The following is a 13,972-nucleotide window of genomic DNA, read 5'->3' as shown; positions in this document are numbered from 1 at the left end:
GAGAGAGAATGAGTGTGCACTTATATGAGCAGGGGAGGGGCAGAAGGAGAGAGAGAAAGAGAGAGAGAACCTTAAGCAGGCTCTACCCTCAACTCAGAGCCTGATGCAGGGCTGGATCCCACGACCCCAGGATCATGACCTGACCCAAAATCAAGACTCAGACACCAAACTGACTGAGGTACCCTGGGGCCCCTATATTTAGTTTTTTTTTTTTAATACCATGAAGAAAGATAACACTATGGCTTTAGAAGTCTCTCTGCATCTATCCAATGACTCTTTCCCAAGAATCTATAGCAAGAATAAACTTAAAATAATTTACAGTTTTCTTTAATTAATCGAACTCTGTGTTTTATGGAATTTATAAACCTTGAGAAAAGAACAGGCTGATATGAACTAAAAAGATGAAGGAGATGAATTTACATTGGTTCAAATTCAGCAGTATTATATGAGCAACTTGCACACTGTTATCAGAATGTGTAAAACAGTAAATGATAATGAGTACTATATATATTGAATCAAACAGCCAAAGAGACTGAGAGTTGTAGTCATGAGCTCTTCTGGCACTGATCCATTGAGTTTCCCTTCACAGGATTTTGTGGACACTCAGTTATATACAGCTTCTACCAGCTTCTTGGTCTCCCTCCTATTGCTTATTGACTTTTTAAGTCCTTATGTGAGTCTAATCCATGGGAAGCCTGAGCTTCATAAATTCACATCATCCCAGAGAGAAACCTACCGTTTTCACCGAATCGCTCAAAGCTTCCCACTGGTGGAATGGCATTGACATCTGGCTCCTTCGCCAGTGGTCATAACGTGCACGACTCTCTGTATTAGTCAGAATTTCCTTTGCCTTCTGAAGTTTCTGAAAAGTCTCCACTGGAAAACAAATCAAAAGATGAGCACTTCTTCCTTGGAAGAGTTATTTTAAACTCCCAGGCAAACTGATCTCACTGGAATATGTCTCTGATTTTTTCCCACTGTGTGACCTTGAGCCAATTCACCTTTCCAAGCTTTAGTTTCCTCTAGTGAAGTGAATCATAAGGACAAGTGAGATCCTGTATGTAAAGTGCCTGGCTCACAATTTAGCCTCTCCTTTTACGGAGCACCAGTGATGTGCTGGATGCTCTTCCAGGTGCTGATGACACAGGTGTGAACAGAACACATGAACTATTTAGTAGGACTGACATTTATAAACATTAAAAAAATTTTTTTTTAATGTTTTACTTATTTCTGAGAGAAAAAGAGAGAGAGAGAGCATGATCAGAGGAGGGTCAGAGAGAGAGGGAGATACAGAATCTGAAACAGGCTCCAGGCTCTGAGTCATCTGTCAGCACAGAGCCTGACGTCGGGCTCAAACCCACGAACCATGAGATCATGATCTGAGCCAAAGTAGGACTCTTAACTGACTGAGCCACCCAGGTGCTCCATAAACATTTTTAAAATTACAATTTTATTTACTGGGTAGAAAACTACCTTTTCTAATGGTAGTTTTGAGGAAGGGTAGTGATCAGGCTAGAGGAACAGTGTAAATGAAGACTCTATGGCAGGAAAGAGCGTGGTGATGTAGAGAAAGTAGAGGATGCCAATGTGGCTGGAGGACACAGGGCTGGGAGAAAACAATGAAGAATGGGGCTGTAGAGCAGATAAGGGTGCGATCATCTAGGATCTTAGAGGCCTAAGGATTCTGGTCTGGTTTTTTTGTTGTTGTTGTAAGAGCAATGAGAAGCTATTGGAAGGTTTTAAGCACAAGACATAACATGGTAGGTGGTTGATAAAGGGTAGCTTTGTCACTGATCTATTTGACCAAATGACATACAGTAGAAACCATTCATGCCCATATTGGAAACACTTGCAATGTCTCTTCTGCTCTTCAATGAAGTTAAAAAATCTCTCTCTCTCTCTTCCTCTCTGTCTCTCCCTCCCTCTCTCTCTTCTTAATGGCACTGGTTTATTTCCATTGCAGTACCTTTTTTGTGTGTGTGTGAGAGAGAGAGAAAGAGAGAGAGAGAGAGAGTGTGTGAGTGGGAGAGGGTCAGGGAAGGGGAGAAAGAGAGAATCCCAAGCAGTGAGATTTGCCAGTGCATCTGACAGCGCAGAGCGAGATGTAAGGTTGAACTCACAAACCATGAGATCATGACCCAAACTGAAATCAAGAGTCAGATGCTTAACTGACTAAGCCATCTGGGTACCCCTGAAGTTAAAACTTTCTATAGAACAGTATATAAGATCAACACACAAAAATCAATTGTGCTTCTACACAGTAGCAATGAGCAATCTAAAAAAAGAATTAAGGCATTTAATTGAAATAAAATGCATTTACAATCGCATCAAAAAGAATAAAATACTTAGAAAAAATGTTAACAAAATAAGTGCAAAATTTATATATTGAAAACTATAAAACACTGTTGAAAGAAATTATATACCTAAATAAATAGAAAGACATCAATATTCATGGATCAGAGGACCTAACATTGCTAAGATGGTGATACTCCCCAAACTACTCTATAGATTAAATGCAATCTCTATCAAAATCACAGCTGCCTTTTCCTGCAAAAATTGACAAGCTAAACCTAACAAATCCATATGTACATACAAAGGACCAGAATAATCAAAATAATCTTGAAAAATAAAAACAAATTTGGAAGAACTCACAAAATTAAAAATTTTCTACACAGCTACAATAATGAAAACAGTGTAGTACTGGCATTAGACTAAACATAAATAAATGGGATATTGAGAGTCCAGAAATAAACACTCAAATTTACAGTCAATTGGCTTTCTACAAAAGCAGCAAGACCATTCAACTGCGGAAAAAATTGTCTTTTCAACAAATGGTGCTGAGACAACTGGATATCCACATATAATAGAATTAAATTGGATCCTTACCTCACACCATATACAAATATCTCAAAACGGATCCTAGACCTACACTTGATCTTATCAGAAATGCCAAGAAGCAATAAAATGGATCATAGATCTAAATGTACAAGCTGAAACTATAAAACTCTAAGAAAATATATAGGAGTAAGTCTTTGTGACCTTGAATTAGGCAACACCTCTTTAGTATGACACCAAAAGCACAAGTACAAGTAACAAACAAAATGAAACAGAAAATTGTACTTCATCAAAACTGAAAATTTTGTGCTTCAGAGATCGTCAAGAAAGTGAAAAGACAAGCCATGGAATGGAAGAAAATATTTGCAAATCATAGATGTAATGAGGAATGTATATTTAAAATTTATAAAGAATTCTTAGAACTCAATAAAAAGACTAATAGCCTATTAAAAAAGGAGTATGAATAGACGTTTTTCCAAAGAAGATATACAAATGAGCAATAAACACACGAGGAAATGTTCAACACTAGTATTGGGAAAATACAAATAAAAACCACAGTGAGATACCACTTCATAATCACTAGAATGGCTAAAACAAAAAGATAGATAATAACAAAGTGTTAGTGAGGATGTGGAGAAATTTGGAGCCTCATGCATTGCAGGTGGGATTGTAAAACAGTATACTGTTTTGAAAAACAGTTTACCAGGGTTGCCTGGGTGGCTCAGTTGGTTAAACATCTGACTCTTGATTTTGGCTCAGGTTATGATCTCATGGTTCGTGGGTTTGAGTCCCATGTCAGGCTCTGTACTGATAATATGGAGCCTGCTTGGAATTCTCTCTTTCTTCCCCTTCCCCATTTGTGCTCTCTTTCTCACTCTCTCTCTTAAAATAAATAAATAAAATAAAACTTTAACATATAACATTTTACTAGTTCCTCAAAATGTTAAACACAGAGTTTCCATATGATCCAAAAACTACAACTCTAAATATACATCCAGGAAAAATGAAAACATATGCTCAAACAAAAACTTTTATATGAATGTCCATAATTACACTATTTATACTAACCATAAAGTATAAACAACTCAAATTTCCATTAGTTGGTAGTTGGATAAACAAATGTATATATATATATTTTGTATTTTAGAGAGAGTGCAAGTAGGGGAGAAGGGCAAAGGGAGAGACAGAGAGAGAGAGAAAGAGATGCAGGGCTTGATCCCATGACACTGGGATCATGACCTGAGCTGAAATCAAGAGTCAGACACTCAACCCACTGAGCCACCCAGGTGCCCCTGTGGTATATACATTTAATGGAATTATCACTTGGCCACAAAACAAAAGATGTACTAAAACATGCTACAAAATGGATGAGTCTTGAAAACACTATGCTAAATGAAAGAAACCAGCCACAAAAGCCCACATATTGTATGATTCCATTGATATAAAATATCCAGAATAGACGAATCTGTAGAGAGAGTAAATAGATTCATAGTTACCAGGGGCTGGGCAGGGGAAAATGGGAAGTAATTGCTAATTAGTATGGAGTTTCTTTCTTTTTCACAGCCTTATGAGGTGGATATTATTATTATTGTTGTTGTTATTATTCCCATTTTAAAGAATCTAAGGCTGAAGGAGTTGATGTAACTTGCCCAAGTCCCAAAGCATCAAGTGACGGAGACGCAAAATCAAACCCTAGCCTGCCAGATTCCCCAGCTGGTCTCTCCACTTGACTACCTTCTTCCTGCACCTTCCGTTTTCCTGCAATGGATGCTACCCTCCAATCTCCACTTTCTTCTCCACCGCCAGGGATAATAAAAGTCATCATTCATCAATAGGAACCAAGATGTGCCCTTCAGAAGCTGAGTCTAGTAAGGAATCAGACATGTAAACAAACCATTTCAATATCATGTAATAGAAATATAGAGGCAAGGGCCTCTCGCTCTCTCTAAATAAGCATTTAAAAAAATAGAGGAAAACTGGTTCTTCTTTGGGATTCAGAAAATATTTCATTAGTTTTCTGTGTACTTGGAGTCATCCTTGACTTTTCTCTTTCTCTCACATCTCACTTCTAATCCCTTAGCAAATCTTACTGGTTCTACTTTTAAAACATATGCAAGATCTGACCCCTTGCTGCCATTTGCAGTACCAAAGGTCTTGTTCAAGCTGCCATCTTCTCTTGCTTGGAGTATTATACCAGCTTCTCAACCGATCTCCCTGCTTTTGCCTCAATCTGTGTTCTACATAGCAGTCAGAGAGATCTTTTTAAAAATAAGTAATACAATATCACTCCTCTGCTCAAAATGACTTTTAATAACTTTTCATTTCTCTTAGAGTAACACTAAAAATTCTTACCATAAATGGCATGTCTAGTAGGTCTAACATGCTCTGCCTGCCCCCTATCTTCTCTTCCTTCTCTTACCTCATTTTCTTCTACTTTCCCCATCTCCCTTGCTACAGCCATAGGAGCTTCCCTGATGCCCCTTGAGTATGCCAAACAGGACTTTGGTACTTACAATCTATCCAGAAAGAATACTTTTACCCCAGGCACTCATATGGCTTACTTCCTTCAGATGTCATCGCAGATGCTGTCTTATAGAGGTGGTCTTCCCTGACTGTGCTATATAAAATGTCTGTCCATTAGCCCCACGCTTTTATCTCCCTTGACCTACCTTACTTTTATTTATATTACTTGCTCTTGGCCATTATGTATTTATTTGTTTATGAACTATCTCCTCTACCAGAATACAAACTCTGTGAAAACAGAGACTTGATCTGTTTTGTTCTCTGCTATATCCGTTGCATTAAAACAGTATAGCAGGTGCTCAAAAAGTATTTGTTCAATGAATCAATGAATGAATGCTTCCTATTTTGACTGTGAATATAAAGATGTTATATAGTGCTATTCCCTGAGTTCCAACCACCAAAAGAAATGACACATATCCTTCAAACACTTTGTGAATTAGGAATATTTTAATAGTATCAGTGGGAAAACTAATTTAAATTGCCCTGATAGTGCTTAAAATACCTCACTGGAATTAGTCAAGAGTCTCTCAAACAGGTGTTGAAGCAAATGTACGATCCACACTTACGATACTGAAAATACTGAAATATTTCTATACCCTAGGTGGTAAAGAATTGGTATTCCTGAGCCCCCATCCTCCAAACACCACCACTTTATATTTTCCCCCAGTAACCAGACATACTTCTTGGCACAGCAGGGCCCCTCCAAGACCCTACTCCAAAGCTGGACAGCCCAATACCTCACAGATCATTTGCTACTTAATATCACTGCTAGAGGCAGGAGCAACTGGTGGATTAAAGGGAAGACCCTAAAGATGGGGTTATTGAAAATTACAGGGAAATAAACAAACTAATAAAAAGCATCTTGCCATAGCAACTCACTCCAGTGAGTAATCCTTCCTGCTGCTGATGACAATTTAAATGTCCCACTGTACAAATAAGATATCACTTTTTCCAACAGGAATAAAAAGCACATGAAATTATCACCACAGATGCACCTGCCAGTTACCACCACAGCAGTGGTTGTAAAGACTTATGTATTTATCTATGAGTCACTGTTTCTTTGCACATTACTGTTAACCTGTTTTACAGAGTCTCCAGAATGAAAGAAGCCTGCTTGGGATTATTCTGATGTCAATGCCTTGACAACAATTGATAAGCAGAAAGCTAAAGAGACCTTATCTTTCCTGATAGGTGGCCTTTCCTTGTTCCATCCTCTCCACCACACTTAATAAAAATGAGATTCGGTTTATATTTGTCCTTTCATATATAGCTAATCAAATTAATCACACAAGATAAACATTTACCAGTTCTGGGAAGAGAGATCTCATTTTATAAGCTTACGTGAGCAAATGATGCTTGGGACCTTTGAAAGACATTCTGATTTAACTCCTAGGTCTGCTCTGAAACTACAGAAGTCCTTATAAATTAATATTTCCCAATAGAATTTGTATTATTATAGCCACATTTTAAATGTAGGCCACTTAAAATTACTTGAAAAATAATAATAAAAATATGATATTTGAACACACCTTGAAAAAAATGTGTAGGAAAATATACCACTGTTAATAATGTTTCTCTGCCAGGGAGAGATAAGAGCGGACTTTCACTTTCAACATTATTTATTACTGTATGCTATTTTTATTCAAAGAGAAAAAAGCAATAAAGAGTTTTTAAAGTAGGAAAGCATGGAGATTTGGGAAGATATCAGTTAGCAAGGACAAAGAACTCTCCTTCAAATGCCCCAATGTTTTTGAAGCCTACAAATCAATAACAAAAATATCATTTCACAGATCTTTAATTCAGTCTGAAATCCCCTTCTTCAGGGTCAGAGAGAAATTAATAAAGCATTGGCCTGGAACAATTACTGTCACGTGTACACACAGGACTGGCGTGAGCACCAGCCAGGAGCTTTTGAGCTCAGTGACACAGTCTCTACAGCACAACTGGTCCTATCTGCATCACCCACACCTGAAGAGGAGAAGGGATTTCTGAAAACCTAAAAGCCTTCGTTTTAATTTTTTTTATGTTTTTATTTTCTTTTTGAGAGAGAGACAGGGTGTGAGCGAGGGAGGGTCAGAGAGAGAGGAAGACTCAGATTCTGAAGCAGTCTCCAGGCTCTGAGCTGTCAGTGCAGAGCCCCATGTGGCTCAGACACGAGGCTTGAACTCACAGACTGCGAGATGATGATCCCAGCCGAAGTCGGATGGCCAACCAACTGAGCCAGCCAGGCACCCCAAAAGCCTTCGATTTAGAATTTAAAAAAAAATGAAAAGGAGAAAGATGTAATGTTTACTTACAAAAAAAGAAAATTATCTCATTTTATTAAATTTTTATCTTGGTATCCTGCATTAAAGAAAAGAAAAGAAAAAAGAAACTCCAATGAGTCATAATTGCCAACATTCACTGAGCTATTCCTGCATGCCCAGGAATGTTAGTCTCTGCATCCGATGCATGAAGCAATATGTTATTAGTGTACCCATTTTTCCTACTAGAACACTGTAGCTCAAAAAGATGGCCCAAGGTCTACTGGCTCATAAGTAGGAACTAGGAGCAATCCAGACAGACAAGATTATGCTCCCTATCTACTACTCCATCATGCTAACAAATCAATAATTAGTAATGGAAACGATTGAGACTACACTTAATGAACCAAAAAGGTGTATATACAAGTATAATGTCTTCTATAGGCAGTTGCTCTATAAGCTTTCACCTTAATGAAACGTTTCAAAATCCACCTAATGTATTCTGAATTTCTGTCAAATTAAAATTCAACATCTAGGTGAATTTTTGTTTAACATTTTACAATACTTTTATCAGTACTCTTAATCTTTCTTCAAGTGTATAAAGAACCACTTAAATTTTCAGAAAGTCATATTAATCTAAATTGAATAAATGAATGCTTAAACAGATTTGAAAACAATTTCTACCCAAAGATTGAATCATCTATCAACTACAAGCCTGACAGGGGAAGATATTGATGTCTGTGTACCTTTCATTTTAAACAATATTTACAGCTCAGTGTTTCTCTGAAAAAGAAGCCTTGAGGTAGCCCATACGTGAAAATTCCCATCACTATGGTAACCAGAAATGGCAATAATTACACAGTGATTCATCATGTATCCCAAATAGAATTTGTTTGCTGGGGACAGAGAAACAACTCAAAGCCATGCTTTACTGGAAAAGAGCCCAGTTAAAGAATAACCTGGGGTGGTAGTTGTTTTTAAATGTTTGTCAGATTTTTATACTTTTAGGTTAGGACATCTGTCTTAATAGTAACTCCAGTTCAAAGAGGTAATTAATGTATCTCCTAAAGAAATGTTCATGAAATTTATTCATTCAGTCATTCAATAAATGATTTGCACAAAGTAAGTATCCTTCAAGGTAGTTGCTATAGGAGGTGTGGGGCATATTACTGTGAACAAGATAGCAGGAGGCCTGCCTCACTGAGCTTTCAGTATGACTAATAAGCAAATAGGCAACAAGAAGATGGTGTGATATACAGTCTGCTGCCTGACGTAAAGTATGCTCTGGGTAGCTGGGGCACACATGACTTCCCAGAGGAAATCATGACTAAGCCAAAACCTGACATAGGAGCATGACCTAGCCAATTAAAGCAAGGCACAGAGGTGTGCAGACCTCAGAGGGAGCCAGACAGAGGAAGAAGCAGGCATAAAATCCTGAAGAGTAGAAAACAGGGCATATTGAGAAATCAAGGTAGTTCTCTGTGGCTGAAACATGGGGCTGTTGGCAAAATGGTGGGGAGAAAATGAAAATGGAGAGAAGCAAAGGAGTCAAGAAGCACAACATGAAGGGGCTTGTAGCTAAAGGCTTAGCAACGACAAAGAGTGAACTATTGCTGCGTGTACAGAATGGGCAACTATCACAGACATAATGTAAAGCAAAAGAGTATATAGTATGATTCCATTTATATGAAATTCAAAACTAGGCAAAACTAATCAATGAAATAGAGATCCAAATATGGGAGAGGATACTAACTTTGAATAAGATGTAAAAAGGGAATCCTGGGGTGCCAGAAATATTCTACATCCATCTGAGCAGTGGTTAAACTGGTAATATGTAGACAAAAATTTATCAAGTTTATATTTATGGTTTGTTCACATTGCCTTAAACAGATCATGCCTTAATAAAAAGGGTAAAAATCATATAACAAAAAATGGGGCACCTGGGCGGCTCAGTTGGTTGAACACCTGACTCTGGATTTTGACTCAGGTCATGATCTCAGGGTCGCATCGGGCTCCATGCTGAGTGTAGAGCCCATTTGGGATTGCCTCTCTCCCTCTGCCCCCCTCCCATTCTTGTGTGCTCTCTTTCTCTCAAAATTAATAAATATAAAATATTTTTTTAATTTTTAAAAAGTATAACAAAAAATGACTTGATATATTAGAAAATGACCTGTTTATACAAATCAAAAGGATCAATGATTTCTAGAGAAAATTAATAAAGAACTTTAAGAAAGGAGAAAATCAGGGCTCCAGGATGTCTCAGTCAGTGAAGCCAGTCAGTTAAGCGACCAACTTTGGCTCAGGTCATGATCTCATGGTCTGTGAGTTCACGCCCCTACATCAGGCTCCACGCTAGCAGTGCGGACCCTGCTTTAGATTCTCACTCTCTCCTATCTCTCTCTGCCCCTCCCCTTCTCACACTTTCTCTCTCTCAAAGTAAATAAATAAAAACTTTTTTAAAAGATAAAGGAAAAAAATTTTAATGAAGAGTTTGGGTTTTACCATTTGTGCAATGTGGATTAAGACAGGTCTTAATCATAATATTTTCCTTATAGAAAAATCATATACATATACATACTATACACAAACCTATAGTATTCACCTATAGTAAACATAATCATCTAATTTAATATAATACTACCTACCCTGAGGATAAAACCAAGGTAGAAATACACAAATGACTTCAACTACTTTGCTTAAGTTCTATTTCATTTTTTTATGTTTATTTTCATTTTTGAGAGAGACAGAGCATGAACAGGGGAGGGGCAGAGAGAGAGGGAGACAGAATCTGAAGCAGGCTCCAGGCTCTGAGCTGTCAGCACAGAACCCAACCTGGGGCTCGAACCCACAAACTATGAGATCATGACCTGAGACAAAGTCAGGTGCTACACTGACTGAACCACCCAGGCACACCTATATTGCTGAAGTTTTAAGCTAGGTGTACATACATAGAATTCTCATCTCTTTTTGTACGTATTAAATATTTTATTTTTTCCATAATTAAAAAGAAATCCACTCTCTGCAGTATGAAGCAATTAAAGGAGTGCTGTAGGGATCCAGGCATGAAATGATGGTGACTCATCTTCTCTAGGGGCTTTGAAGATGTAGGGAAAAAGACCTCCAGAAGAGACATGTGGAAAGTAAATCACCAACATTTGGTAATTGACCAGATGTAGACTTAAGGGAGAGCAAGGAGACAGTTTTCTGCTTGACCAACTAAATGGATGATGCTGCCATTTATTAAGATGGGGAAACATAGAGATATGAGCAAGATTTGAGAGACGGTAAGAGGAAAACAATGAGTTCAATTTCTGACAGGGTGGGGACACCTGGGTGGCTCACTCAGTTAAGCAATTTCTGACAGGGTGACTTTGAAATGTCTCCAAATGGAGATTTCTAAGAAGCAGTCAAAACTAGAGTCCAAAGATAGGAATGAGAACTGAGTTAAGGATAGATTTGGGAGTCATCAACAAAGAGCAGATGACTGAAGCCACAGACTTGCACAAGACTCCAGAGAGAAATTGGGGTGCCTGGGTGGCTCAGTCAGTTAAGTGTGTGACTTTGGCTCAGGTCGTGGTCTCATGGTTCACAAGTTCAAGCTTCACTTTGGGCTCTGTCTGACAGCTCAGAGCCTGGAGTCTACTTCAGATTCTGCCTCCCTCTCTCTCTGCCCCTCCCCTGCTTGAGTTCTCTCTCTCTCTCTCTCTCTCAAAAACAAATAACATTCTTTAAAAAAAAAAAAAGACTCCAGAGAGAAAGTGAGGAGTAAGCCCAAAAATGAGAGTTTAGGAGGGAGATTTAGGGCAGAAAAGGAGTCACAACAGAGATAAAAAGGCACCCAAGGGGTGCCTAGATGGCTCAGTTGGCTAAGCAATGGACTTCTTCTCAGGTCATGATCTCACAGCTCATGAGTTCAAGCCCCATGTCAAGCTCTGTTCTGACACCTCAAAGCCTGGAAACTGCTTCGGATTCTGTCCCTCTCTCTGCCCTCTCCTGCTCACACTCTGCCTTTCTCTCTAAGAAAAAAATAAACATGAAAGAAAGAAAGAAAGAAAGAAAGAAAGAAAGAAAGAAAGAAAGAAAGAAAGAAAGAAAGAAAGAAAGAAAGAAAGAAAAGAAAAGAAGGAAAAAGAAGCCCAAGAGGTTGGAGGAAAAGCATGAGTGTGTATCTTGGTACCTAAGAGAAAGAATGTTTCAAGGAGGCCTGGTCAACAGTGCCAATTTCTGATGCAAATTCAGGGGAAGATGAGAACTAAAAAGTAAGTGTTGGATTTGGCAGCCAAGAGGTCTTTGATGACTATTACAAGAGCCATTTCTAGGAAAGGTGAGAGGGAAGTTAGCCTGGGATAAATTGAAAACTGGTGATGGAAAGTAGAGATATCAATTGTGGACTTCTTTTTCAGGAAGTTTGGCTTTAAACGGAAGGACAGAGATAAAAGAGGAGCAGGAGGGAGACAGGTTAAAGAAGGATAAATGATAAGTTTGTATTTTTTAAATATTTATTGGGAAAGCGCAAGCAGAGGAGGGGCAGAGAGTAGGGGACAGAGGATCTGAAGCAGGCTCTGCACTGACAGGCTGACTGCAGTGAGCCTGATGCAGGGCTCAAACCCACTAACTGCAAGATCTTGACCTGAGTCTAAACCAAGAGTTGGGTGCTTAACTGACTGAACCACCCAGGTGCCCATGTCTGTATTATTTTAAACTGACATACACATAAGCATGTATGTCAAATTCCATTTGATAAAAGAATTTAACTTATGGTAAAGAAAAAAAAATAAGTATGCATATATTACCATATATTATATAGAGACATATTCAGTTCTCCAAAATGAAGAAAATAACATCAAGTTCTCATCAAGACAATCACCTGGTTACAAACATACTTAGGTCATGTTAACACTCAAATGCTGGTGACATAAAGCATAAAGTGAACAAATTTTAAACCAGGAAGCAGCATGTTACAGCAAAAGAAAAATGGATGAGAAATGACTACTATTATAGAAAAGATCCTACACCATTCCTTCCCCTTCTACCATCTAATAGTGCAAAAACATTCCTTGTCATTGAATGAAAGAATAAGTTTGAGCCTGACATACAAAAGAAAATTGGGTTACTATTCAATAGCTTTTTAGATTTAGATGCTATTCATTTTCATGGGAAACAGGCATTATTAAATATTTACCAGCTTTGGAGTTTTCAGGATGTTTGTCGGGGTGACATTCCAAGGCTCTGGCTTTAAATTCTGCCAGGATTTGTTCAACCTAAAACAAACACTGGTGTTAAAAATAAGGATTCCAACTTAAATGGCATATAAGAAGAAGTTGGGCATCATTCCTTTTCAAAACAGCCATGACCAACCCAACTTTTAATTGTGATCCTTGTATTTGTATTTCAATGTTTTACTCTAAGAAATAATTGCCTGAATTATGAAATTCAGAAAGCGTCCAATAAAAACTGTTGTCCAAATAGCGGTAACAATTTAACTTGCTACTGCATTTAGATAATGGTCCAAGACACCTGTGAGCTCAATATGTTTAAATGTCACAAATGGTCAGATGGGTTTATTTTAAGAATACATAGAAGATGTGTTCACTAATCTGAGTTCTTCTAAAGATACTTAGCCATCATTCATTATTCAAGGATGACTGTTTAGTTTATAAATTAATCCATTATAAATTTCCCTCTTTTTTTATTAAGAATATCACAATTAAAAGGACATAATTCAAATCTGTTAATTTTGTTATCAATTAACAGTGTGGTTGGAGACTTTGGTTGGGAAAAGAGAAACTTCAGCCCAAACTAACAGGAAGTTTGAGAGGCATTTTGATTTGATTTGATTTCACTCAGCCATCTAAACCTTATTATCATGCATAATCAAGACTTGTCCTCGTTAATTGTAATTCCAATGACGGCAGCAGGAGACAACAGTGGTTATGTGGCCCGCAATACCATTCGTTTTACTTTGTTTGTTTGTTTTATACTGTTTTTTAAATTTTTATTTTAACTAGGCTCCACACCCAAAGTGGGTCTCAAACTCATGACCCTGATATCAAAAGTCACATGCTCTACTAACTGAGCCAGCCAGGTGCCCTCATTTGCTTCATTTTAAATCTTAGTTCTGCCAGAGACTTTAGGCAAGTTATATAACTTTCATGTGCCTAGTTTCCTTATCTTCGCATTACATGAATGTTAGAAATAGATCATTTAACACAAAGCCTAATTATAGTAAGAACTCAATAATAAAAGCTAAAACTAAATGTCAGTGGTTAGGTAAATTGTCTGAAATCATTTAGCTACTTTCTAAAACAGTCAAATTTTTGTTAATGAAGAAGTTGGACTTTGAATCCAATAATCTTTTTTAAAATACTCAT

The 13,972-nt window shown here is 37.7% G+C and overlaps 1 protein-coding gene across 2 annotated transcripts in view; it reads right to left on the bottom strand.

The window, feature by feature from the left end:
- Window positions 1-13,972, bottom strand: part of DNAJC12 (DnaJ heat shock protein family (Hsp40) member C12) — a 38,832-nt gene that overhangs the window by 17,767 nt on the left and 7,093 nt on the right. For both annotated transcript variants that reach the window (XM_077778627.1, XM_077778628.1), the window contains exons 2-3: window positions 12,784-12,862; window positions 737-876 (exon numbers count right to left, since the gene is read on the bottom strand). In XM_077778627.1, the coding sequence (XP_077634753.1) occupies window positions 737-876; window positions 12,784-12,862 (219 nt within the window). The remainder of the gene's footprint in view (window positions 1-736; window positions 877-12,783; window positions 12,863-13,972) is intronic.

The sequence above is a fragment of the Crocuta crocuta genome, unplaced genomic scaffold, assembly GCF_008692635.1.
Source record: "Crocuta crocuta isolate KB4526 unplaced genomic scaffold, BGI_CrCroc_1.0 scaffold167, whole genome shotgun sequence".
NCBI classification, from domain to species: domain Eukaryota; kingdom Metazoa; phylum Chordata; class Mammalia; order Carnivora; family Hyaenidae; genus Crocuta; species Crocuta crocuta.
The sequence above is the reverse complement of the archived record's forward strand: the minus strand, read 5'-3'. Positions and strand labels throughout refer to the sequence as shown.